Here is a 25,674-nt window from a genome sequence, read left to right on the forward strand (position 1 = left end):
CAGGATCCACTCACACCCTCCAAACCCGACATACAAAGCTGTGCACCATGGGTGATCGGGCCTTTTCTGCTGATGCCCCTAGACTATGGAACGCCCTCCCTGACCACCTGAGGGCTCCACAGACTACAGCTCTTTTTAAACGGAACCTCAAAACCCATCTCTTTAAAAGAGCATTTAGCTAAACTTTCTTTGAGGTTCCCCTTTTAATAGTTTTTTTTTTTTTTTTTTTTCTCTGAAGCACTTTGAGATTCTTGAATATAAAGTGCATTATAAATAAAATGTATTATTATTATTATTATTATATAGGCCTAACGGTAACTTGGAGATAACGCACCGCCAAGGTCTGAGCGTGTACACGCACGCCGCCATTGACCGTGCGTGTACAGACGCGCCGCCTTGGGCCGTGCGTGTACAGGCGCGCCGCCAGAGGCCGTGAGCGTACAGGCGCGCCTCCATGCGCCATGCGTGTGCATGCGCGCCTCCGTGCCTGTACCATGCGTGTACAGGCGCGCCGCCGCCGAGCGCGCTGTCACTTTAAAGCCCTGCTGTGACGTCAGATATTTTGGTCGGTAGAGTGGCAGCAGCCGGAGGAGGAGGTGTGACGGATGGAGAGAAGGTGAAGAAGGATGCCTTGGACTATGTCTCCGGGTTAGTGTCCCACTGACCGACCCGCATCATGATCACCGCCGCCGCGGGTTTGGCCCACAGGAGGCCAGCGGCTGCTCGGCGGAGCCGCTGCTGGACCGCGTGGTGCCAGGCGGCTCTGCTCGGCGCGTCGGCTCTGGTGATCGTGGCGGAGAGGACCGCGCGTAAGTGAGCGTGAGATTACCATAGACACAGCAGGGAAATGGGTTTGATGTTTTATGACGTGTATGAGATAAGAAGTGTGTTACGCATACTGTTTATGTCTACATCTATTCCTCGCATTATATTCGTAGACCACAAGATGCTTTGGTTTTTTGATACGGAGCTCTTCCGTAAGCCATTCTTTAGTAGGCTACTCTACACATGAGTCAATCCGTAAGGTTAGCTGCCCAAGCTTAAGAGCATGCTTCCATTGATACCTGAAGTCACCCCTTGGCCAATTAAAGGTCGAGCTTTTCTCTGCGTTGACCGCGCAACCAGACCGATGCGCAAAATGTTTCCAAATGGGTTAGCTCTATCGAAATAACAGCATTTTGCATTGCATATATCTCTCTATTGCAAAAAAAATGTCAGTAGAGCTACAAATGGTTTAACCTTGAACATACATTTAGCCACCACCACTATTTTTTTTTTTATTTGTCTGAAGATAATCAACGATTCAGCTCCATTGCATCGTGTTTTCTAAAAAGAATGCCCTTGAGATTTGTGCATTGATGTAATAGGCTATAAGGTAAATAATTGAGCATCACTCATCTTGTGCAACTGATTTCATCCTGGACTTGATCTAAGCCACTGGGGTCATTGCCAGAGGCGTTCGGTTGGGGATGATCCTGCTGACAAGGGCACAGCCTGGGAGATGAGGTGTCACAATTTGCTGGGAAAGTGACAGTGAGGACAGCCTGTGCTTTATACATTTTCTAACTGTAATAAAATTGCACCATAGTCTGTTTTTAACTGCCGTGTCTGGATTTCAGAGTGTTTAGTTTGCCCTCAACTGCCCTATTTCTCCCAGAATCTATATTCTACTTATAACTTCCATTTGTTTGCGCATCTGTTTGGTGTGTCCAAAGCCATGTGGAGTAGACTGAGGGCAAGAATGAGTGGTCTACTGGTTCGGATGTGTGACTCCCAGCTGAAAACTTCTTGGTTCAATCACCAATGTATGCAGTCCACCTTTAGCTATCCAATGGTGCAATGCATTCCTACCTGTGCCTCAATGACATTTATCTCTAAACTCACCTGAAGTCCTCTTTCCCCTGTTCAGTGTTCTACTGCTTTGGCTTCTACCTGTGGAATGAGGAGACCCAGTGGGCGGGGCTTACCCTGGGCCTCTTCCTGCCCGGGGTGGCGGTCCAGGCCCTGAGCGCCAAGTGGTACCATGATGACGGTGACGACCGGCGGTGCTACCTCTCCGTCATACATCTGTTGCACCTGGGCATCTTCAAGCGGTGAGGTCTCTGGCTGGCTGACAGAAGGGCTTGAGGAGCACCATGCATGGCTTGGAACTTATCGCTGATGGCTGTGCTACCTCCATTAACAAGATAAACCTTCAAAAGCCCCTATTTGATGAAAGGTTTTCAGCCTTTTAGATGTCTCAAGTGTGTTGAGAGTATATTAAGGGTCGACCAAGGTAAAATCCATTCCTTAAAAATAAATGTATACAAAAATAATCCTTTATCTCGTGAATAAGCGAAGCTCTTGCTTCGCTTATTCTTTCCGTTGTATGTAACAGCATGGCTCTTTTCATTTCTGGGTTGTATCTTCATGGTTGAATGCACTTGCTTTGGATAAAAAGGGAAATTAATACAATGTCACCTGATCCAGATATTGCTTCACATTGTGAAGGATTTGAAATTAGATTGAACATAATAATAATAATGATCATTATAATAACAGAGGGCTTTCTGTGCAGCCTGTGGGAGTGCATCCGCACGGTGCTCTACCTGAAGGGCTCGGTGGGCCAGCTGGGGGCCGCCGTCATGCAGCAGGCGGACGTCGCCGCGCTCTGGCTGCTGGAGGCCCTGGTGCTCACCCTGCCCCAGAGCCTGCTGCAGGCCTACGTGGTGGTGTCCACTGACGTGGGCATCATGTCCCCAGGTACACCCAGCCTCCAGCCCCCTGCTTCACACCTTCTGGAAGTGTTGGTGCTCGGTTGCCCAGGGGTAGCGAGGATCAATTTGATGCAATTTGAAGGCACTGCTGAACTGAAGAAAATAACAATGCTTGATTTGGGCTAAGTCTGGTTGATGTGACACTTCTACACTTCCTCTTACCTGAAAAGGTTTTAATTTTAAATTAACCGAAGCCATTTCGAAGAACATCATCAAAAGCAGTCTTAAGGTGACGCTCCTTCCTTTTCTCCTTCACGGCGGCCTTCTGCAGTGGCCTACTGCTGCGGCTTCTGCCTGCTGTCGCTGTCCTGGGCCCTGGTGCTGTACAGCCGGGCGTGCTGCCTGATTCGGCCGGGCCACCTGGACATGCCCCCCGCCGCCCTGCTGTGCCAGCTGGTCTGGCGGGCGGGCATGCTGACCGCCCGGGTCACCAGCCTCATGGTCTTCGCCCGGGTCTTCAACTGGTGGGTGGTGGGAGTGGCAGGTGAGCGTACACAGAGGAGGGAGTACCGAGAGGCCGGATACCTCGGGGAACGTTTGGTAGCGCGCTGTGTTTGGGTGTATTGGTTCATAGTAACAGTGTTGTAACAGTAGTAACAGTGTGCACGCGCTGGGAATAGAATTCTAAATGTATTTTGGCCCTCAAACCAACCAGACCACTCTGCAACTTCTTTAATCCTCTGGAAAGATACTTTAGTATCGTAACATCATCCAAGTGATGTTCACAGAGGTTTTCTTTATCGACATTAGTTTTAATTAATTATAATAATTAATAATTTGATCATATGTAAGAATGAATTCGATTTTGTTTAGATTGATTGTAAATGTGAATCCCCAGCACTGAGAGATAGAGAAAATACTGATTTTACTGTTGTACTACACCGTTATGACCGCATACATACTGTGCATGTGTGCATGGATCCGAGTGCTGCAGCAGTGTGTCGTTCCCCCCATCGGATGATCTTGCGCTGGGGCTCTGCTGCGCTCGTAGCCTCAAGCCCACCGCAGCCCCAGGTATTATCTTACCTGCTCACCAGTCTGTTTCACCTTCCCCACTGACCTTCAGGCTTCCACTGGCTCACAGCCTCCTTCTGGCTGGTCTCCCAGCAACCAGACATCTGCACGGGCCCCTGGTGCTGGAGGGCCTTCAACGCCGTCATGGGACTGGTACACATCTTCCTCTTCCTCAACATCAAGGACGGACCCTCGCGCTACCACGTTTTTGGCTTCTACGCGGTGTGTGCCGTCCGACTGCAAGATGACAAAATCTCTTTCCCTCCGTTTTAATCTGGGCTTTCCTCTGTGAGACCCGGCTTGTTTAGTGTAGTTCAGTCCCTTACTGGCATGGGTTTTATTTAGAAGCAAAGTGTCCTCCACGGATATAGTGTTACGGTGTCATTGACCGACACTGCGGACGCAAGCCGCGCATACAAAGAGAAAGAACTCTGCTAACTCATCCCTGCTTGCTCTCTCACTCGCTCATTCAGAAACACGCACACACGCAGGCACACACACACACGAACGCACGGTAGCATGCAAGCACGCCCGCACGCACACACACACACACACACACACGGACACACACACACACACACACACACACACACACACACACACACACACACACACACACACACACACACACACACACACACACACACACACACACACACACACACACACACACACACACACACACACACACACACACACACACAGACACACACACACACATACTCTGCGTTGTCATCCTCACCTCTGTGTCCCGAGCCGACAGTGACGTCAGGGCTGTCTTTAGATGAGTGATTCTCTCCCTCTGTCTGTCTGTCTCTCTCTCTCTCTCTCTCTCTCTCTCTCTCTCTCTCTCTCTCTCTCTCTCTCTCTCTCTCTCTCTCTCTCTCTCTCTCTCTCTCTCTCTCTCTCTCTCTCTCTCCCTCTCTCTCTCTCTCTCTCTCTCTCTCTCCCTCTCTCTCACTGTCTTTGTCTGTCTGTCTGTCTGTCTGTCTGTCTGTCTGTCTGTCTGTCTGTCTGTCTTTATTTCTCTGTCTCTCTGTCCCTCTCTCTCCTTCTCCCCTTTTCTGTCTCTGTCTCTGTCTCCTTCTCTCTCTCTCTCTCTCTCTCTCTCTCTCTCTCTCTCTCTCTCTCTCTCTCTCTCTCTCTCTCTCTCTAGTTCATGTTGGTGGAGAACGCCATGCTCCTGCTGGCTGCCTCTGACGTCCTGAGCGAGGCGTCATGGGAGAGCATCACCCTCCCCTTGGCCGTGCTCTGTAGCTTCCTCCTGGGTGAGAGCCAAGGCCTTCTTCCATCCAATGTCCACTGCTGCCCTTGAAATGTGGATCTCATGGCTGTGTTTGTACTTTGCGCACGGTAACCCTAAATGAATGGGGTGTAGGTACTGCAAGGGATTCTGGGTTAGGGTTAGGGCTGTCTTACATAGACGGTGGTGGGTTGACCTCAAACTGTACATGGAAATCAACGGTTGGCTTGCATGTCAGCTGTTTGCTGAGTTTGCTCAAAGAGTTGTTTGATGTATTTGCTTGAACACAGAACTCCCTTACCAAGAATCAAATCCAACACCATGGCTACCTGCCTAGCATGGCTGATTTCTTTGGGAGATTACCTGGGCTGGTCTGGTCAATCCCTCGATGGGAGACCAGATGGTGCTGGTAGAGGGGCCCCTGGGTGGTGCTCATCGCTCCGGCCTACTTGCCCGATGACGGGTTGCTTACCCCAGTTTCCTGGCCCCATTCCCACTGTGGCTCTTACCAGTACGGCCTTTGGCCACCTAACCATGCCCTGGTCTCTGATTCCCCAGTGAGATGGGAGCGTTCCAGAACATACTAGGATAATATCCCCCACATAAAACGCACACACACACAAACAAACACACTCACTATTTAAAGTGCTTTGGGTGTCTTTTAAAGCAAAAAAATAGAAGAAAAAACTACCTTTAACCTTCCCGCAAACACCCCTGTAGTGTTTTGGCTCAATGGCCTTTTGCTGGTTTTGAGCCACGCCAGACGCTCACAGAACCCTGTTTCAATGTCTTTGTGTATAAATATTTAATGAATTAATGAAGTAAGCCTATTTTTACCTGATACTATTTATGTACAAATTCAATTCGACCTTGCCCTGATCTCTGGAGAACACAAAGGTGTTCAGCAAGCACTCAGTGATGTAGAGCCACTATTGAGCTATATGTGTCCTCTCCCAGGCGCTGCCTCCATGGTCCTGTACTACCGGCTGCTGCACCCCAAGTCCACGGAGATCTCCCAGGGCCTGCGCCACAGCCGCCACATGGGCAGTGCCTGCCTGGAGCCCGGGGAGTCCTTCTTCTCGCTGGGGGACAAGAGTGCACCGCTGCCCTCCATCCCCAACCACGGCAGCTTCTTCCTGCCCCGGGCCGCTGGGTCCCTGGCCGAGCACCCGGGCCCCTGCGGGGCCAGGCCCAGCAGTGCATGTCCCTGCTACCATCACCACTGGCTCCTGATCCGGCTGGCCCTGAAGACGGGGGACCTGGCCAAGATCAACCGGGCCTACGGGTCGGGGGGCACGGCCACCATCATGGACATGGAGGAGTACAACCAGGGCTTCAAGAGCAACGAGGGGACCATCACGGCGGGGGGTGTCAGTGTGGACCAGGTGTCCGCCTCGGACTCGCTGGGCCAGGGGCTGGCGCCGCTGTCGGACTGCAAGGAGGAGTTCCAGAGCGTGAGCGAGCCCACGTCGGTCAGCTCAGGGGAGGAGGAGGAGGAAGAGGAGGAGGAGGAAGAGGAGGAGGAGGAGGAGGAGGAGGAGGAAGAAGAAGAGGAGGAGGAGACGGAGGACAGCATGAAGACTGAAAGCCCGCTGGACTCTGAGCTGTCGCGCGTTAAGCGCAGCTCGCCCGAGGGGAAATCCGTGTTTGGGGACAGCCCCGAGCACTACTACTGCCCGACCGAGTCCAGCTCCACCCTGTACTTCAGCGCAGACCCCCAGTCCCCCAGTCGCACCAGTGACCCCCGTCTGGACAGGGAGCAGGCCTCCACGCGCCTGGCCTCCATCCCCAGTGACCCAGCCCTGAACAGGGGGGCCCAGGGGCCGGCACGGCGGGCGGGTCCGTGCTACACCTCCAGCCCTAAGTTAGACTCAGGGTCCCAGGACACCCCGGCCATTGTACCCCACCTCACAGGTCCCAGGAGGCAGCTCATCATGTCCCGGAGGGACGAGGGGGAGACCTTCTGACCTGTGTCTTCAGAGAGGAAGAGGGTGTGGGGCGGGACGCCTCCACCAGTCAAACCGATATACCAGCAAATATATAACAAATATATATTTGTTATCATATACAAGCTTATCGTGACACAAGGTTTTTAAACTTAGCAGTACTTTTGGATAATTAGCAGCAGCATTATTCTCTGAATATCCGGTGTGCTGCATATGCTATCCATGCATATACTATAAGATAGGCATTAAGTATATTTGCTGGGGCTTGCTCACACTTTTCAATAAACAGCCACTGTATAATAAAGTAGGCACTTAATAATCAGAATATAAATGGTGGACTGGATTTATGCTGATGCAGCTTCTTGTCGGACAACAGTAACAAGCTCTGGGTTTAACCAAAATAACCTACATATCTGGTATTTTTCACTAGTTTTTTGGGCAATATTATCAGGTAGCCTTGCTATCTCTAGTTTGTGAAACATATTCATTGTTTCTATAAAGTGGTGTGCATAAGTTAAGCAACCACGAGTTATGAATATCGAAACATACAATATTAAGCTGTGTACGATTGCAGGGAAAGTAGCTTGTAACCTTAAGTTGGTAAAACCTGGGATAATGTGCATTTTGAGTTCAATTCTGCAACTCTTTCAGAGTGGGCTTCCCTATTTCAGGGTGGGCTTAACATAAGCACAAGTTTATTCTGTACCACATACTGTACCTATATACTGGTGGGATGAGTAGCATTCCCATTGAAACAGTTATGCATTCCAAGAGGAGTGCACTGATTTAAGGGTTTTCTTAAACTACTGGGCAACATTATGATTTGAAATTAATCAAAACATGTTGACAGTGTACTGTAATGTGTTGAATCGTGGTTTGAACTGACACTATGTGTAAAATGAAGTCTCATCTCTATGTGTCTGGTATTCTATTGATAAAAGTGTTTTAAATGTTATTCAAGGCTTTATAGGTACCGGTGTATTTCCCTTCATGCTTTTTTTTATTTGGGGTGTATTTTTGTATTTATCAGTGTGGTAAAATCAACCAATGAACTCAAACATGAAACAGAAACAAATCAAGTTTCGTATTTCAATCTCTCAGGTTATTGCCTATTTAAAATTGTGACCCGTGCAGAGTAGCCGCTGGTGGCTTTTAATAAGCAATAAATATCTATGTGGAATGGTGTGATGAGAATTGCGTCACTTATTTCAATAAATGAATTAGAATTTATATTGTTGTAGGAAAATTACTTTCAGAAAATGTACTCAATGACCCACGTTTTAATTAGACTGTATTAGATTCAATTTAATTAAAATAGTAAAACATTTGCGCTTTCATATGCAGTTGTTCCAAGGAAGGAATTTGTGGTGGTTGTCCCTTTAAGAATTTGCACATGCGCAGATCGACGAGAAAGTTACTCCTGAACTTCGCAGATCTTCTCTGATTTAGAGGGAAATCAGGGAAACCTCTTCTCTCTTTGCCGAAATGGCTTTTCGCCGAAGAAACAAGAGCTATCCGTTCTTCAGTCAGGAATTCCTCATTCAGAACCATGCAGACATCGTCTTTGGTTTGGTGATTGTCGTTTTGATTGGATTGATGTTTGAGGTGAGATGAACTCATATTCAGCATTTGCCAGCTGTTTTCTTTGGCACGTCTTCTAAACATCTTTCTATACAGCGCCAGTGGAACTAAACTATAAAGGGCTTTAAATCATTACAATCTCCAAGCAAAAGCGTTGCTTGTGCCGCCATCTGTTGCTGTGTTATCAATGGGCTCTTTTGGGTGGCTTAATGACACATTGTTACACTTTTCAAACATTAGTGACCACTGATTGTTCCTACTTTAATTGTTCTTGACCATACATAGGCTGATATCGCTGCATTTAAATTGAGTGTGGAATGTTTTTACTTTGCATTGGCCCATTTCTTGCCACGGGACGATGGCATAAAGTGGATCATGTCTATGGTTCTCTCAGGCCTATAGGCTATAGTAACAGGACGGGATGCCCGGCTCAGACCCCTGGCCATTCATGCTGTTGTTATCCAACACGTAAATCCACGCTGCACCAAGGAATGTTGCTTTTTTGTAATTCGTTTTAAAGTCGTTTTAAAGCTTTTAGAGCCGAGAAGACAGCTTCCACCACTTGCTCCCCTGTTCACTGCCACGTCTCCGTCTCTGGACGCTCCGCTGCAGGAGCTCAGCTGCACACACACTGCGTTCACCTCGGTGCGTTCAGCCAGTGACACGTAACACTTTACAGTGCATGCCAACGCAATCCAGATTAGAACAAAACTCCCCACAACGTGGCTCTGTGGGCCTCACGGTTGAGTTATCAGTGTTAATACTGCTACGGTTGTCGATGTGATGTACGGTTGTCGATGTGTTTCAATACGAAATCCTACATCGGAAGGGACGCGTACTCTTTAGGAAGGGGAATTCCTTTCCTTGTTTGCATAGTTTTAAAGTAACACCGCTTCTAGGATGTAAACGTCACTACTGGGAATTTGCGTCCTACATTCGGTGGTTTTAAACTTGGACTAACTTGTTAACGAAGGCACCTGTGCCCCCCCGCCGCGCACGGAATGTGTGTGTGCGGCCCCTGAGCCGCGGCGCGCCGCACAGGGCAGTCCCCCCGTCCCATGTCAATGCAAGCCTTGTCATGCCGACGACGTTTCTATTTTTTTAATAGCTTTACGTCGTCATCGTCTTAGAATTTGCCCCGTGGCTTCAAATTACAGAAGGCCGTCTCAACGAATAGAATCCCCAGTAGCATACTTCTTGGCTCACGTCATACTTGTGAATGCCCATTTGTGTCATTTGGGGTAATTGTGATGATGCCAATTCCCATTTCTGTTTTCTAGGCAACAGCGAAAACAGCCATACTGTTCATTCAGCCTCAGTACAACATCAGCACGTTATCGCCAGGTATGACCCCCTCTGCCTTTTCTTTTTCATCTACACATTCACCTACGCTGAATATTGAGAACACTATATCCACATATTATTTTTTTCAGTAGTATGTAGCATCGGATGCAATGTCACTTAAGTGTGTGTGTGTGTGTGTGTGTGTGTGTGTGTGTGTGTGTGTGTGTGTGTGTGTGTGTGTGTGTGTGTGTGTGTGTGTGTGTGTGTGTGTGTGTGTGTGTGTGTGTGTGTGTGTGTGTGCAGACGGTGAGGTGACCTTCTACCACTACGGATGGAGGGACTGCGCGACCATCCTCTTCTACTTCTTCATAGCCATCATCCTGCACGCCGTGGTGCAGGAGTACGTCCTGGATGTGAGTACCGCCACCCCCGCTGCATTGTGGGTATAATAGGAGAGTAACCTAGAGAGAGAAACTGTCCTGACCTACATTGCTGTATAGCGAGAATCCCAGGGTGGGTATTATCTTACGCCAGGCAGTTGATCCACAAAGCGCATGAGGGGAAAACCTTTTTAAAACCTTCGAAAATAGGACCTATATCAATGTATGGATTGTGTGTGTGTTTATGTGTATGTGTGTTTTTGTGGTTTAAAACTGACTTCCACACATAATGGCCCCCCTCAAAACTCAAATGGATGCTCGATTTCCCTCTTCTGTCACACATTCAGAACTCTTGTGTTGTGGAAAAATGAGTGATCATGGAGCCTCCATGATACACTGGTCCATGTGAGTGATCATGGAGCCTCCATGATACACTGGTCCATGTGAGTGATCATGGGGCCTCCATGATACACTGGTCCATGTGAGTGATCATGGGGCCTCCATGATACACTGGTCCATGTGAGTGATCATGGAGCCTCCATGATACACTGGTCCATGTGAGTGATCATGGGGCCTCCATGATACACTGGTCCATGTGAGTGATCATGGGGCCTCCATGATACACTGGTCCATGTGAGTGCGAGGCAGAAACAGGCGTGCCATTCAGAGGGAGTTATATTGCTTACCTTCACAAAGGCCGTCGTAAGGGAATACCATTGAATGGAATGGTTTCTATCAAGACGTGTGTATTCTGCTGCACAATGGTACCTGGGCCACTTATTTTGTTGCCCCTGGATACAGGTATTTGTGTCACCGACGCACTTCGTCGGCATCACGCACAAGGAAGAGGCTCTTTTTTTCTTTTTGTTATTTATATCTCAGTGGCCCAGCCGGTTGGTCGGGTGGCAGGTTAGGTGGGTTGGTGGTTACTAGAAGGTACTGGGCTAAGCATTGCTAATGGGAGACCCCAGATTTAGTTCACACTCAAATGCAATGCTTTTATGATTTATAAATAGTTGTACATGTGCCGAAGGCTACGAGCTGCATTGACGTGTGGTTCCCGTTGCAGAAAGTGAACCGCCGCCTGCATCTGTCCAAGAGCAAGAACACCAAGTTCAACGAGTCGGGCCAGCTGTGTGTGTTCCACCTGGTGTCCAGTGTGTGGAGCCTGTACATCCTCGTCACGGTGATGGCACACTTTATGCTTTTAACACCTCACTAATTGTCAAAGTGACTCCACCATCTCACTATTGTCAAAGTGATTACCCCGTCTCACTATTGTCAAAGTGACTACAACACTATTACCAGAGTCAATACATCTGGGTATTGACTTTCATTTTTGGTCTAATTACTCATTATAACTTCATCATCCCTATAAGGAAGGATCCAGTTTCTTCCTTTTCCTGCTGGGCTCTGGGGAGTTTACTGATCCAGAGGCTTAACGTGGGCCATTTACACTGTCAAAGTGATAAGAGGCCATGCTAATACATTTGACTTGACTGTTCTATTGACTTTTCAGGAGGGGTACCTTCTCCACCCCAGCAGCCTCTGGGAGAACTACCCTCACGTTCACCTCAGGTGAGGACACTCAGCCAACTCCAACTAGAGCAGGCTTTGTGTGTCCGTCTGGCCTTCAATTTACCCGACAACCGTTTGTGCGGTCGACTTCAAACTTGTCTGGGGTATTGGTGAGGACCCAAGAGTGCGTTTGAGGGTGTGGTTGAAGTTGTTTGGATGAGAAGCTTGTTAGAAAGCTCCAAGCAGAAATACGGAAGGCCAAGCAATCAACCTCGAATTTCGAACGGGCTGGTTTTGACCGGCACTGCAGTAGTTTTAATTTAATTTGTAATTAATCAAACCTGAAGGCTGGATATATAAGGGCAGCAAATAAGTATTGGAAAAAAGGCAACGTTCAAAGAAACGTTCTAGTTGCTTTGAGAAGCTCTGCTTGGCTATTTCCAACGGTAATTTAAGTTCAACATTGAAGATCCAGAAGAGCCTTGAAGCCTTGGGGTCCTTATGAGACTCAACAGAAATGTCTTCTTTCTCTTCCTGGCGTCTCCATCTCTTTCTCACCCCTGTCTCCCTCCCGTCTCTCTGTGTCTTGTCTGGCTCTCTGCATGTCTCCGTGCTCGTCTAGGTTCCAGGTGAAGTTCTTCTACCTGGCTCAGCTGGCCTACTGGCTCCATGCCCTGCCTGAGCTCTACTTCCAGAAAGTACGCAAGGTCAGTAGGGCGAGACCATGGCAAGCCAGCCAATGTCTCCAGGTTTGTCCTTAGAACGGAAGAAGGAAGGATGTTCACTAGAGTGGTGGCATTCCAGGAGTCCCTTGATTTCGTTTTTTTTCATTGAACGGACACCTTTAATTCACCTAATGCAAAAAACAAATCAGTTATTCTTTGTAATTCTAGTGAAAAATACATGCCTCTTTTGTTCTTTTGTTGGGACTTTAATTTCTTCATATCATATGCAAATTGTTCTTTGGAAGACATTAGTGTCACAATGTGTAACATTTCCACTAGCTTGTAGCTTAAATAACCTGGACATATCTATAGTCAATGCTGATCTATAGTTATAAAAACAAATTATACACTCTATATATCTAAAAAATGCTGGACATTTTTGCCAAATCCAACATCCCAGGTGGGGAGGAAGTGTGAGATCGGTCTCATCTCTGACCCACCCCCTCCTCCCTGGGGACCTCATAGTCAGAATAACCCGTTCTCTCAGGCTGCTAGCAAGACAGGAAGTGGATAGGGAGTTTCCTGTGAATGTACGTGAGCAGCGCCTGGTATGCAAAATGGGGAACCCTCATGGTTCTGCTTTTAAACTCTATTTTTCCGAGAGAGCGAGAGAGAGAGCGAGAGAGCGAGAGAGAGAGCGAGAGAGAGAGCGAGAGAGAGAGCGAGAGAGAGAGAGAGAGAGAGAGAGAGAGAGAGAGAGAGAGAGAGAGAGAGAGAGAGAGAGAGAGAGAGAGAGAGAGAGAGAGAGAGAGAGAGAGAGAGAGAGAGAGAGAGAGAGAGAGAGAGAGAGAGAGAGAGAGAGAGAGAGAACGCTATGTGGGGCGGCAGTAGCTCAGGAGGAAGAGAGGGTTGGCTGGTAGCCAGAAGGTGGCTGGTTCGATCCTTGACTCCTCCTTGAGGGTTGAGGTGTCCCTGAGCAAGACGCCTCACCCTGACTGCTCCTGACCAGCTGGCTGTCGCCCTGCGTGGTTGACTCCGCCGTCGGTGCTGTAGTCGCTTTTGATAAGGGCGTCAGCAAAATTCCCTGAATGTAAATTTACATATATATCTGTCTAGATTCTAGTCTGTCAATCCCACCGGTTCACTGCTCTCTGTTGTTGTCCAGGAGGAGATTCCTCGACAGCTGCAGTACATCTGCCTTTACCTGCTCCACGTCCTGGCAGCCTACATGTTGAAGTGAGTTGGGTTGCATGACTACTGGACATTTCATAACGTGTCCAATGAAAGATCACTTACCTTCCTTCTCTCCCCCCCCCCCCCCCCCCCCTCCTTTCCTTCTACGATGCAGTTTGTCTCGTGTGGGGTTGGTGCTCCTCTTCCTCCAGTACTTCTCGGAGCTCCTCTTCCACATCGCCCGCCTCTTCTACTTCACTGACGAGAGCCACCAGAAAATGTTTGCCTCCATCATTTCCCATTCCTATAAATTCTGATGAGCGTTGAATTATCCGATGTAACAATGTGAAGGCTTACTCTGTTGCTTGCTGCACTAAGATCTCCCATGCTTAAGAAGAGGGGGATAAGGAGGGTCGATCCTTCCATATGAAAAGCTTCCTCTTTTCACTTTCTTGCAGAGTATTGACAGCCATATTTGGTTCACCTAAGTTGCTTTGGTTAAGAGCGTTTACTAAATGTATATTTAAATGAGTAGATCCAACACTTTGGCCTTTACAGTCTTTATGTTGGTGTCTCAATATGTAGGTTTCATGTCTTGACATTGCTGAAGAAGAATCAAGCATATTGCAGTATTATTGCATCTATTATTATTTTAACTAATACGTAAAATAAAAAATGATTGGCAATGATTGTGATTGATGGGAAGGAGAGGAGATTTTGTGTCCATCAGGCCTAAGTTGACCTGTGTCTCTGGTGTCCAGGTTTGACCTGTGGGCAGCGGGCTTCGTGTTCACCCGTATGGTCACCCTGACCCTGAGCTTCCTGGTGGTGGGCTTCGGTCTGGCCCGCGCTGAAAACCAGGGCTTTGATCTGGAGATGGGCAACTTCAACACCGTGCTCATACGGTAGGGTACCGAGTACCATCGGGTTAACCTATGTTTGAACATGTCTCTTTAAACACGCTTAAAAACATAAAGCAAACTTGTGACTGAGTTATGAATGTATTTGAACAATGACATGTTAATATTTGCTTATGATAGTATCTACTAACGGTGTGTTTAATACAATTCCTACACAATGTCTTCATACAATGCTTCAAGCAAAACGGTAGATCAGAAAAGATGTTTGTCTCCCATAATGTCATTCTTTTACATTTTGTATTTTATAAAACAAAAAATAAAGGCCTATGCTGCCGCTAGACCCTATTCTGGTCTTCCTTCATACACACACTCACTCTCACATACACAACATCACATTGAGCTCTACCAACCCTGGCTCTCTCTCTCCCTCTCAGGATGACTGTTCTCCTGCTGGTGTGTGTGACCCAGTCCTGGCTGCTGTGGAAGTTCATCCGGTTCCAGCTGCGGCGATGGCGCGAGTTCAGACGCACACAGGACGCACGCAAGAAGGCCGGGCCCAAACCAGCCCTGCGGCCGCTGAAGAGGGACTCGCGTGAGTTAGCAACACAGCGTTGAATTGGGACTGTTATTAGCTAGTAAGCTCGTTAATATGAGCAAGGTTAGGGGGTAAGTATTGCTTGGAGTGGCTGCCCACGGTTAAAGTAAAGTATATATAGTGGAGATAGTTTTTAGTGGCAATAGCCCACTGTTCTTTTCTTTTGCTTTCTTTCTTGAATGAGGGATGATGTATGGAAATCATTCCATTAGCTTTTGATGGAGACGCACGCGCGCACACACGCACGGCCGCACGCACGCGCACGCACGCACGCACGCGCACGCACGCACTGTTCTTTGACCTTCTCTCTTACTACTTCTCCATCTCCCCATCAGTTGGCCACCATGAGAACGGAGTGCTCAAGGCAGAGAACGGTGCCTCTCCTCGGACCAAGAAGATCAAAGCCCCCTAGGCCTGGCTCTGTGACGGCCGCCCTGAACAGCGGCCTTAAACCCAGACTATGGTACCCCAGCAGCACACGGGAGACACTGGCCGCTGACCGCCATCAACGGCCTGATGTCCGGTGGTGTCACCAGGACTCGGTCGCTATGGAAACCCGCTTGAACGCCGGACAAATAAAAACCGCCGCCTTGAAACAGAAATCCCTTGAGCTCTAAAGACATTTTTCGCTTTCTATAATATCAGTATTTTTTTTTTGTTTTGTGTTTTTTTTTTATATCGCAGAGTGCTACCTGCTATCGCACCGTATGGAATGGTATAGGATATTGAATGATTTACTTGTAAATGCCTATTGCAGCACACAAACACACAAATAAACACATCGTATAACCTGTGCCAAAATCGATCGTGTCAATGTCTAATGGTCATTCATACGTACTGTACCGGTTCAGATGTGGCCAACGTTTTGGACTCCTGGTTAGACCTAGCTTTGCTTTTTTTTTGGGATTTGTTTTTGCTCATTGCTACACAAAATAATGTTACTGATGCAATGGAGAATCGCAATAGATACTGTATGCAGTCGGATGGTCCTATACGTTGCATATTACCTTAATACCAGGGAATGGTATTATTGTAATGAATGGGGCGGTGCTTTAGCGAGATGTAGCCAATCAAAACTAAGTGGACACCATAGCTCTTCTTCCTATTGGTCCCGGTCCTCTCGCTAGGCACTTGGATGTAAACCCCATGTATTTCTGTATGTATGTTTAATGATACTGCAAGCCAATACATGTGTTTTGTTTTTTTGTAATCTTTTGTTCAAGATTTGTTATATAATTAAATGAAGCATATTTCTCAAATGGTTAATTTAGTCAACTTTATTGTGATTACTTTCTGTCTTTCATATTTCCTCTCCAGGAAATCGGATATAAACCACAAATATCACAATTAAACAAGTCGATTTTGTAATTACCACAAAATAAAGCAGGATTGGGGATAGTTAATTTCTGTGCAAACACTGTCTTGATAGCAGATCACTGAACCAACCACAGCAGTAATGAAGATATGGTTTTATTATACTCTAGTGTTGTGAAGTTAGTCTGCTGCAGTTGAACATCAGGCCAGCTGCTAACACTGCAGGGCCAGCGGACGTCAAGCAGCCGGTTCTTGGCCCTGTGAAGAGGGCTCTACAACTCCTTGGTCTCCTGAGAGAGAGAAAAATCAATAAGTTATTTTTATTGATTTTATTTCATCTAAAGGTCCTTGATGGATTAACAATTTGTGTTGCTTAACCCTCCTATTATGTTAGGGGTCAATTTGACCCAATACAATTTTAGCAGCCTCTAAAAACATGGTTAACATACTTTTTTCAGCTAGATTTTTTATGACTTTTGGCAACATGGCAAACACGGAATTAACAAAAAGTCCTGTACACATTTTGTACACATCGGTGTTGTTGGTGTCATTCTGACCCCTAGCACTATTATTCTCTAAATCCCTATTTTCTATCTCGTTGTGTTGGATGATACTGAGGGCACCTACAGGTTCATTTCTGTGTGTGTGTGTGTGTCTGTTTGTGCGTTTCCATCTCTGTGTGTGTGTGTGGATGTGAGGAGAAAACAGTTCCCACGAGATCACTGATCTTTCAAGAAGCAATGGGAGAGGCAGGACATATTCCCAGGAGAACTCAGTCTCAACAACTCTGATAATTCTCACAGCATGGGGGTTGGGGTGTACATATAATCGCGTGAACTCTGATAATTCTTGCAGTATGTGGGATGGGGAAAACATTTCCCGCGAGAACTTTGATAATTCAGGCAACATTTCTCTTTGCATTTGTGCCTCAACGAAACATTTTGAAAATGACCACCAGACAGAGAAATATTTGTTGCCACTGAGGTTCCGTCACAGATCTTTTAGGGTGTCCTCCTGATTAGAATGAAGCCAGTGAGATAAGACATTCTGACCCTCCTGTGGTTTCCCACAATGATATCCCCTTGTTATATCTCAACCACCAAGTCCAAAAATGGAAAGCTGCTAATCCCCAGTTAGAGTGACTGCAGCTAATGTCATCTAAATGTTTCCAGGCGCCACCAGATATGCTAGCAGCAGTCATATACAAGACAATCTGTATTTGAACAATACTATATTTTACTATGTATAAATACCACCATGTTGTTCTTCTGTTGGGTTGGTGCCAGTCCCCTGATCTGGATGCACCCCCAGCCTGTTCCTTAAGGACTCCAGCGTTTGGCTGGGGATCTGGTCGGCCTCTGACTCCAGGTACTTGAGCACATAGTGGTCAGCGTCGGTAAGCACAAAGCGATGGCCGAAAACTGAAGCCGAGGAAGAAATGGTCAACAGAACAGGGTCACATACATCCATCAGGTTAAGATCAGGTGGGTTATCCAAATCATATAACGGACTTTCAATCTACATTTAGTTGATCAAGTACTGCATGGGCATGTGGTCAAAGCTTCCTCTCCAGAGGAAGTCCACCGGCCACTAGAGGGCGATGATTATGAGGACGGCCCTCACCAACTACTGTGGCTCCGATGGCGAGGTCAGCAGGCGAGTAGAACAGGGGTTTGTCCGCCTCAAAACCCGGCTTGGGGACGCGCGTCTTCTCCAGGAACTTGCCCGCCATGATCCCTGAGTTCCTGGTGGGCTTCTCAAAGATGCTGATCATGTTGCTAGCCAGGAAGTAGGAGAGGATGAAGTGACGGCCCTCGTCGTGGGGGTTGTTGGAGTCCTGAGAGTGTGGGGAAAAGGGGGGGAAGTGGTAGAATAGTTTTGTAACAATTAAGAAAATTGTTAAAGATCCCATATCATGCTTTTTTTAGGGTTAATAATTGCATTTGGGGGAACTAATAGAATAGGGTTACATGACTGTGTTTTAAAAAATACCCCTTATTATTCTCACACTGTTCATTTCTGCAAAACCAATATCAGTGTCTTTCCAAAACGTCCAAACGTCACACTGTTACAGAAGTAAAGTTGGAATGCAATTAGCTGTTTTATGCACTTATTGAAGGGCGTTCTCGGTGGGCGTGAATAATCCCCCTGGCTCTGACTTAGATTTTTCTATATTAGCAGACATTGAACATGTATACGTACATCATATAACAGTCTAAGGCAAAGGGAAAAGTAGAAAAACATGATATCACCCCTTTAAAGGATTATGAAGTAAAACACTAAATAGAAATAAAGGGGCCTGCCTTAAACCATCTGCAGTTGAACAGAAGTAGAAACATCATGTACAGACGCCCAGCTTCCGTTAAATACACTGACCAGCCTAGCGATGTATCGTAGCACTTTGTGGTCGTTCTCCAGCATCTTTATCAGGTCCTTCTTGGGTGGCTGAGGGATCAGGTGCAGACAGTTCTGGAGAGAGTCCTCCAGAGAACCAAAGCCATTGTATGGAGGAACCTCCTGGAGGAGAGGAGAGGAGAGGAGAGGAGAGGAGAGGAGAGGAGAGGAGAGGAGGGGAGGGGAGAGGAGAGGAGAGGAGAGGAGAGGAGAGGAGGGGAGGGGAGAGGAGAGGAGAGGAGAGGAGAGGAGAGGAGGGGAGGGGAGGAGAGGGGAGAGGAGAGGAGAGGAGAGGAGGGGAGGAGAGGATAGGAGGGGAGAGGAGAGGAGAGGAGAGGAGAGGAGAGGAGAGGAGAGGAGAGGAGAGGAGGGGAGAGGAGGGGAGGAGAGGGGAGATGAGAGGGAGTAGAGGAGGGGAGAGGAGAGGAGGAGAGGAGAGAGATTAGAGGAGAGAAGAGAGAGGAGAGGAGAGGAGAGAAGAGAGAGGAGAGGAGAGGAAAGGAGAGGAGAGGAGAGGATAAGTAGAGAGGAGAGCAGTGGAGAGAAGGGGAGAGGGAGGAGAGGAGAGGGAGGAGAGGAGAGGGAGGAGAGGGGAGGAGAGGAGACGAGAGGGGAGGAGAGGGGAGGAGAAGGGAGTAGAGGAGGGGAGAGGAGAGGAGGAGAGGAGAGAGATTAGAGGAGAGAAGAGAGAGGAGAGGAGAGGAGAGGAGAGAAGAGAGAGGAGAGGAGAGGAAAGGAGGGGAGAGGAGAGGATAAGTAGAGAGGAGAGCAGTGGAGAGAAGGGGAGAGGGAGGAGAGGAGAGGGAGGAGAGGAGAGGGAGGAGAGGGGAGGAGAGGAGACGAGAGGGGAGGAGAGGGGAGGAGAAGGGAGGAGAGGAGAGTCCATCAACTCTTTGAAGATAAACAAGTTCAACCATCTTCAATGAATTGGTTGCTGAGGTTCCCAAAGTCATTCATAAATAAGCTCTTAAATTTGAGAGAAAAGCGCTGCAATTAAAAAATATCGAAGTTGCACTATTACTATGTATTCAATTTCCCATAGCTCGCATGAATTATTATCTACTTTAGCAGAGTATTATTGACCAGGTTCACATTTCAAGACAAACTGTGCACATGAAACACATGGACAGAGAATAGCATATTCTTCTTACCCTCTCGGTGTCCCATGCCGCCTCCTCCGCCCTGGGGAGCTCCACGCGTTTTGTCTCCACCTCTGGGTGGTTACTCTGGAAGTAGCTCCTGGTGAAACTGTCGCAGTCGTACAGCCGCAGGGTGCGGCCCATCAGCCTCATGGTCTCGCCCACCCTGAAGTCCCTTGGAGAGTAGTACTCCTGCACCTCCTGGGGGGAGACTTCCAGAACGCAGCGCGGGAAGGGCTCTAGGAGGGGGGAGACAACGGGAGTAAAGATGGTATCTTTACAATTAATCGTTTATCATATTTTAAGGTTAATGTATCGTCGTGAAATAATAATTATGATCAGACAATTGTGATAAAAGTATAAAAATTAGAGGTCTGAAACATCAGCGAGAAAGGAAAGTCAGTTACCACAGTTTAGAATGATCTTTTTAAGTCATAATCAGGATATCTGTCAGTATTATGTCAAATGACCCATAATCTCTTAATATGGCCCAGTTTGAACCTCTGTGTGTAGAAGTGACCCCTCGATGAGGGTGCTGCATCTGATCGGTTAACTCAATCAGCCGGAATGAATCTGCGGTATTATGATTTACAGAAAGGGTGCAGCTCCATGCATGAAAGCAGTACATCAGTCAAAAGTATGGCTGTTGTGTTGATTATTAACATGTTGTGATATACAGCTACATCATTCTGAAATTAGATTATACCCTGAGCACAATCACAATATAAGGTTTGAAATGTGTTCTCCAAGTTTCCGGCACCATGGCTAATTGCCTAGCGCTGCTGATGTCTTTGGAAGCTAACCAGGGCTGGCCTGGTCAGTACTTAGATGGGAGACCAGATGGCACTGGTAGGAGGGCGCTCCTCCCTCTGGCCTGTAAAGTATCCCCCAATGCCTCAGGACTGAGACTCTGTCCCGAAGCACCCTCTTTAGGAGGAGACGTTAAACTGAGTCCTTACTCCCTGTGGTCGTTTAATGTCCATACCAGTGTTCTCAAGTGTAGGGGTACTAACCTGGTGTCTTGTCCCAATTCCCACTTTAATCTAGTTCCAACATGGCCACCCCTCGTCTTTCGGTACATGGCATTGTACATGGTAAGATTCCTCACCTCTCCACTGGGTAAGGTAGGGAGTGTTCTGGCGCACACTGGCGGCCGTATATCACTGGGTGCACCCTTCATATGTGGTTAAATGTGATATTTGCATGTTGCCCAGGCAACTCTACAGACAAGTAGTGGATTGTTTACTACGATAATTGCTAACATTAACATTCAAACACAACTTTTTTGTTGTTGTTTAGGACATCTATAACATAGTATAACACACTTCCTGGCATGGTTGATCTATCGTTTCCTTCTTGATGTGTATACCTGTGCTTACCATCCACTCATTGCAACTCCTCTGATATGTGCAAACTAAATACACTGATAACTGCCTGCTTACCGTTTGAGATGCCTACATAGAGCCAACCACCACTCACCGCTGTCTTCTCTGATGGTCTTGGGCAGCCTCTGCCTGCGCATCAACACAGGGAAGGGGTCCCGCCCGCTGTTGGCCTGGTGGACCTCCCGGATCTCCACCGTGTCGTCCACCAGGTAGTACTGGATGTTCACCGGCCGCGTCTCCTTGTATATGGTGTCCTTGTCGTCCCAGAGGGCAAAGAACCGCAGCACCTTGGAGATGGTGCACAATTAGGGAAAGGGAACCAATCAGGGATGAGGATCAGGGATGAGGAGTGAGGATCAGGGATGGGGATGGAAAATCAGGGAACGAGGATCAGGGATGAGGGGTGAGGATCAGGGTGGGATGAGGATCAGGGATGAGGATCAGGAATGGGGATCAGGAATGGGGATCGAGCATCAGGAATGGGGATCGGGGATATGGGATGAGTCGTGAGGATCAGGGATGGGGAACAAGGATCAGGGAACGAGGATCAGGGATGGGGAGTGATGACCAGGAACGAGGAGCAGGGATGGGGATCGAGGATGAGGATCAGGAATGGGGAAGGAGGATCAGGGATGAAGAGTGAGAATCAGGGAGTCAGATAGGGGAGAGTGTATCATTATCATCTCAGGGTAGATAAGATAGCCGACGGTTGGTCGGTCAGTGACAAATCTAGAGTTGTACGTCCACGAAAGAAAGGAACTACAGTGGTGTAGGCAAGCAGTAGGGTAATTTGGAGACAGCTGTTGACTGCGGAAGCGTGGGTTACCTTGCGGTCCATGGTGAGGAACTGCTTTTGGTGGTCGAAGTTAGAGGGCGAGACATAGGAGCGTTGCGGTGGGGCGCGGTGGGAGGTGTAGGGGTCGACGGGCATGGGCTCGGGGTCGTTCACCAAGATGCCTTCACTCTCCAGGAACTCCTGTGGATTAATGACCCGCATCAGAACCAAGAAAATCATGTTTTCATCCCATCACTGAGTACGCCTTTACCCCATGTTGGTTATAAATTAGACAGATGGACAGATAAACAGATGGAGCGGTGAGATAGACAGTGAGAGTGACAGAGAGACAGACAGACGGACAATTTGAGACAGAAAACCAGAAACAGACATCCAAAGGCAGATGAATCCTGGATGTTGAGAGGCTTTACCCGTGTGAAGGAGTCACAGTTGGTGATGCGGTAGAGCACGCCATACACCTCCAGATCCAGGGCCAGGTTGAGGTCCTTCCAGTGGTACGGGACGCTGCGATCCTTCCTCGGCAGCTGCTGCCGTTTGATCAGCTTGCCCTGCGGCAGCCCAGAGTTCTCCACCAGGGGCTCCATCACGCACATGCTGTCGTCCTCCAGGTAGTAGAAGAGCACCACCGGCCGCACACGGTACTCCTCGTCCGGGGAGTGGAGCACGCGCTGCTGGAAGTAACCGTGGAAACGCAGCACCTGCGGCGATGTAGAGTTGCCGAGGGGAGGGGCATGAGGGAGTGTGTTATGAAGTAGTAGGATAAGGCATTGGTTGGAGAGTTTGACTCCCATCGATTTCCAATTTCTGTAGTCTAACCGTTGGCCTCTTGAGCAAGACGCCTGACCTCTACCGGGCTCTTAGTGACGTGATGTATCTGACGTGAGTCACTGAGGATAAAGTAGTAAATAAACTGCATTCACATTGTTTCAGGTCCCACAAATCTGAGACTCATGCAACATATCATAGTGATTGATTTAAATGATCAAGGGCCAGGCAGACCCCAGCTAATCAGGGGTTTGCTCAAGGACACCTCAGTACCCTTTTGAACCAGCAACCGTCGAGCCTACTGTGTGCCTCCCTGGGTCACCTAGAAAACCCACAAGCCTTGAGATCCTCACTTGTTTGTCCAAATGTTGTAAAGAAGGAGCCGAGGTGAACGGACTTAGGAGTGTGTTGTGTGTAGGGGTACCTTCTTATCCAGGGCTACGTGGGCCGGGATGAACGGCACCACGGGGGCGCGGCTGGATGGCTCTGTGAGGAGGGCTAAGGTCTCACTAGACAGCTCATTGGTGTAGTTGTAGGCAAGCTCTTCCGATTTGAGGGGATCTTGACCAATGCCGTGCGTGGGAGGGCGGGGCAGCGCAAAGCCGTTGTTATAGGCCAGTGTCTGGGTCCGGTGAAAGGCAGACTTCTACTCACAGAGATAAAACATAGAGTTGTGGATTTGACAACATTTTAAACATTTTGTAAACAGTACAAATAATGTTTAAAAAGCATTATAATAAATAATAAATGATAAATATTCTGAGTAAACTAAAGGATTTGAGCTAATAAAAAGAGGCTAATGCATAACATTAGCCTCTTTTTGTAAGTTCAAATTAGTTCAGGTTTCGGAACCTTTTCAGTTGACAGAGCCATAACAAATGTATTAGGTTACTTAAAATTGTTCTGAGAATAGAATAAGAATGTTTATAATTGAAGTTCAACCTTTTTGAGGAGATGAATTAATTGCAAATAGTCATGACCATTTAGGCTGGAAGAATGATACTTGTCATATCCTACTCTGATCGTAGATTATGTTCTTTAGGTGACTTGATGATGCATTGAGCTGTGTGACTTTGTCCAATAAACATAGCAGTTTACATATCATATGTTTCTCCCTGTTAAATTACCATAAATACTACAGATATTTAGTTGGTCGGCCAATATGCAATCATTGAAAGTAACACTCTAGTAAGTAGGCCTATAGACACTTGGCTCTATGAAGACACATGGACCCCTACATGATCGAGACGCAGGGCAGTATCCTCTATCACAATATCCTCCAAAATATAATATATATTAAAATGTTATGTTGCCTATTTCTCAAATATAATATTATGTATAATATTATGTAATAATATTAAATAAATCCAAGTCAAATTAATAAATGATAGCAGTTAGTTTGTCCTTATGTTAAAGTGTGAGAGGATCTGGTCGGAACAGGCTGGGGTTCCCCCTGACCTGAAACACGTCGTATTTACCGTCATGTCCCGGAATGAGTTTCCCGGCAAGAACGGCAATCCATGACGAGCGTTGATGGACATGGTCTCGGTATTAAAAAGAAAGAAATAAAATAAGTTTTTAGGTCCCAGGCCGCTTTATCTGCTGACCAACGGCTACAGCCACCCGTGTGTGTGTGTATGGTGTCCATGGGAACAGGGCCATAGCAACACTCGCCTGTATACTTAATGCTTCTTAGAAAACAAACAGATGTGCAGAGACACGGCAGCTAGTCTGTGAGCGACGGTGCGCTCATTTCTGATTAGTGGCTAACATACTGGATGCATGACGTTGGTTGATTGAAGTTAAAAATATAGGCTTAATGCGAATCACGGTTTGTTTAGGTCTAATCACACAAATCATTTCCATACATTTTAGGCATAAGATAAAGCTCACTTCGGTATTATGAGTAAATCCTCCAATAAACAATGGAAAATAAACACGGTTTTAAAGTTTCATTTGGAGTGATGAAATGTGCATTCTACAACTTGACCACTAGAGGGAAGACATATGTTGATTATCCATAACATGTTGTAACATCCTGCCATCCTGTGTTAACACATATCCCTGAACAAAACACAACTGTCTGCAATCCTGAGATCCCAGAAGTGCATTCAATGGACAGACCCTCGTGGATAATTTGTGTAAAGCCCCCTTTGTTCACTTCAAGTAATACTTGACTAATATGGAACGTCTGACTGCCTATTGGTCTGTATGTACATGTATTATTAAAGATCACATTGTGTACCTTGCAGTAGGCACTTGCATGTATGTCTGACAACATGTCGCAGGACGTACCCAAATAATTGCACCGATCCCTTGCTGCCACACTAACCCCACGCTACATCCCAGTCCACCTCCTCCTCACCCCACATCCTCACCCCACCTCCTCACCTCACCTCACCTCCTCCTCACCCCTCCCCCTCCCCCCTCCTCCTAACACCTCCTCCTCACCCTACCTCATCACTGCTCTGGGTGTGTTCCCAGTAAAAGTGCAGCTATTATTGGATAAGATTCAGCACTAATACAGGCATGTCTGTGGTTATAAAGGTAGGGCCATCAAGTTCAATCAAAGCACCTGGTGATAAATCCTTTATCATCATATCACCAAATTATTCTTTATTTGAAATAAATTCTGTGTTCCAGAAATATTTAATCAAGGACATATGTTAAAGCCACACGTTTGTCCTTATAGAATAACAAGAATGACCCTGTGTCCATGGAAACAGTGGCATAGCAACAGTCCGATTGGTTGTATATGGTCATGAGTAGAAAATGAACAGTACTGTATGTATAGGGGGTATAATTGATAAGCGGTATGGTGCACACATTTCTGATTAGCGATGTTTAAGTTAATGGAGGCATGTGG

General features: G+C 47.2%; 3 protein-coding genes across 4 annotated transcripts; 2 read left to right on the forward strand and 1 right to left on the reverse strand.

Moving 5' to 3' along the window:
- The first annotated feature begins 676 nt into the window (after positions 1–676).
- Positions 677–7,130, forward strand: LOC130375000 (XK-related protein 5-like). The gene is made up of 8 exons (XM_056581983.1): positions 677–809; positions 1,910–2,093; positions 2,558–2,742; positions 3,028–3,240; positions 3,823–3,992; positions 4,927–5,038; positions 5,971–6,485; positions 6,552–7,130. Exons 1-8 carry the CDS (start codon positions 677–679, stop codon positions 6,978–6,980), a joined length of 1,941 nt encoding a protein of 646 aa, XP_056437958.1. The 3' UTR covers positions 6,981–7,130.
- Positions 7,131–8,324: 1,194 nt separating this feature from the next.
- Positions 8,325–16,429, forward strand: tram2 (translocation associated membrane protein 2). Its single transcript, XM_056581511.1, has 11 exons — positions 8,325–8,564; positions 9,821–9,884; positions 10,128–10,237; positions 11,274–11,390; positions 11,724–11,782; positions 12,345–12,429; positions 13,553–13,623; positions 13,736–13,840; positions 14,322–14,465; positions 14,855–15,012; positions 15,351–16,429. Exons 1-11 carry the CDS (start codon positions 8,445–8,447, stop codon positions 15,425–15,427), a joined length of 1,110 nt encoding a protein of 369 aa, XP_056437486.1. The 5' UTR covers positions 8,325–8,444; the 3' UTR covers positions 15,428–16,429.
- Positions 16,104–24,485, reverse strand: efhc1 (EF-hand domain (C-terminal) containing 1). Of its 2 annotated transcripts, none has more exons than XM_056581510.1 (10): positions 24,287–24,485; positions 23,233–23,454; positions 22,454–22,741; positions 22,074–22,223; positions 21,342–21,534; positions 19,875–20,101; positions 18,706–18,846; positions 17,953–18,166; positions 17,586–17,750; positions 16,104–16,619 (listed from the first exon to the last, which is right to left on the reverse strand). In XM_056581510.1, the coding sequence occupies exons 1-10, from the start codon at positions 24,347–24,349 to the stop codon at positions 16,567–16,569; spliced, it is 1,716 nt and encodes a 571-aa protein (XP_056437485.1). In that variant the 5' UTR covers positions 24,350–24,485; the 3' UTR covers positions 16,104–16,566. The 2 variants fall into 2 exon arrangements, with proteins under 2 accessions (XP_056437485.1, XP_056437484.1); XM_056581509.1 differs by having other exon boundaries at positions 17,583–17,750.
- Between the last annotated feature and the right edge of the window lie 1,189 nt (positions 24,486–25,674).

This window comes from Gadus chalcogrammus, chromosome 21, assembly GCF_026213295.1.
Source record: "Gadus chalcogrammus isolate NIFS_2021 chromosome 21, NIFS_Gcha_1.0, whole genome shotgun sequence".
Lineage (NCBI taxonomy): Eukaryota > Metazoa > Chordata > Actinopteri > Gadiformes > Gadidae > Gadus > Gadus chalcogrammus.

What these genes read in the sequence shown, in the direction of transcription:
- LOC130375000 (XM_056581983.1), top strand. Translation starts at nt 677, where the DNA reads ATGATCACCGCCGCCGCGGGTTTGGCCCACAGGAGGCCAGCGGCTGCT. An exon ending in CGTGGCGGAGAGGACCGCGC is followed by an intron (nt 810 to 1,909) that starts GTAAGTGAGCGT and finishes TCCCCTGTTCAG; the next exon opens with TGTTCTACTGCTTTGGCTTC. An exon ending in ACGTTTTTGGCTTCTACGCG is followed by an intron (nt 3,993 to 4,926) that starts GTGTGTGCCGTC and finishes CTCTCTCTCTAG; the next exon opens with TTCATGTTGGTGGAGAACGC.
- tram2 (XM_056581511.1), top strand. Translation starts at nt 8,445, where the DNA reads ATGGCTTTTCGCCGAAGAAACAAGAGCTATCCGTTCTTCAGTCAGGAA. An exon ending in TACCCTCACGTTCACCTCAG is followed by an intron (nt 11,783 to 12,344) that starts GTGAGGACACTC and finishes GTGCTCGTCTAG; the next exon opens with GTTCCAGGTGAAGTTCTTCT. An exon ending in ACTTCCAGAAAGTACGCAAG is followed by an intron (nt 12,430 to 13,552) that starts GTCAGTAGGGCG and finishes GTTGTTGTCCAG; the next exon opens with GAGGAGATTCCTCGACAGCT.
- efhc1 (XM_056581509.1), bottom strand. Translation starts at nt 24,349, where the DNA reads ATGTCCATCAACGCTCGTCATGGATTGCCGTTCTTGCCGGGAAACTCA. An exon ending in TACGATACATCGCTAGGCTG is followed by an intron (nt 18,167 to 18,705) that starts GTCAGTGTATTT and finishes CCACACTCTCAG; the next exon opens with GACTCCAACAACCCCCACGA. An exon ending in AACAGAAGAACAACATGGTG is followed by an intron (nt 16,620 to 17,582) that starts GTATTTATACAT and finishes TCTCTCTCTCAG; the next exon opens with GAGACCAAGGAGTTGTAGAG.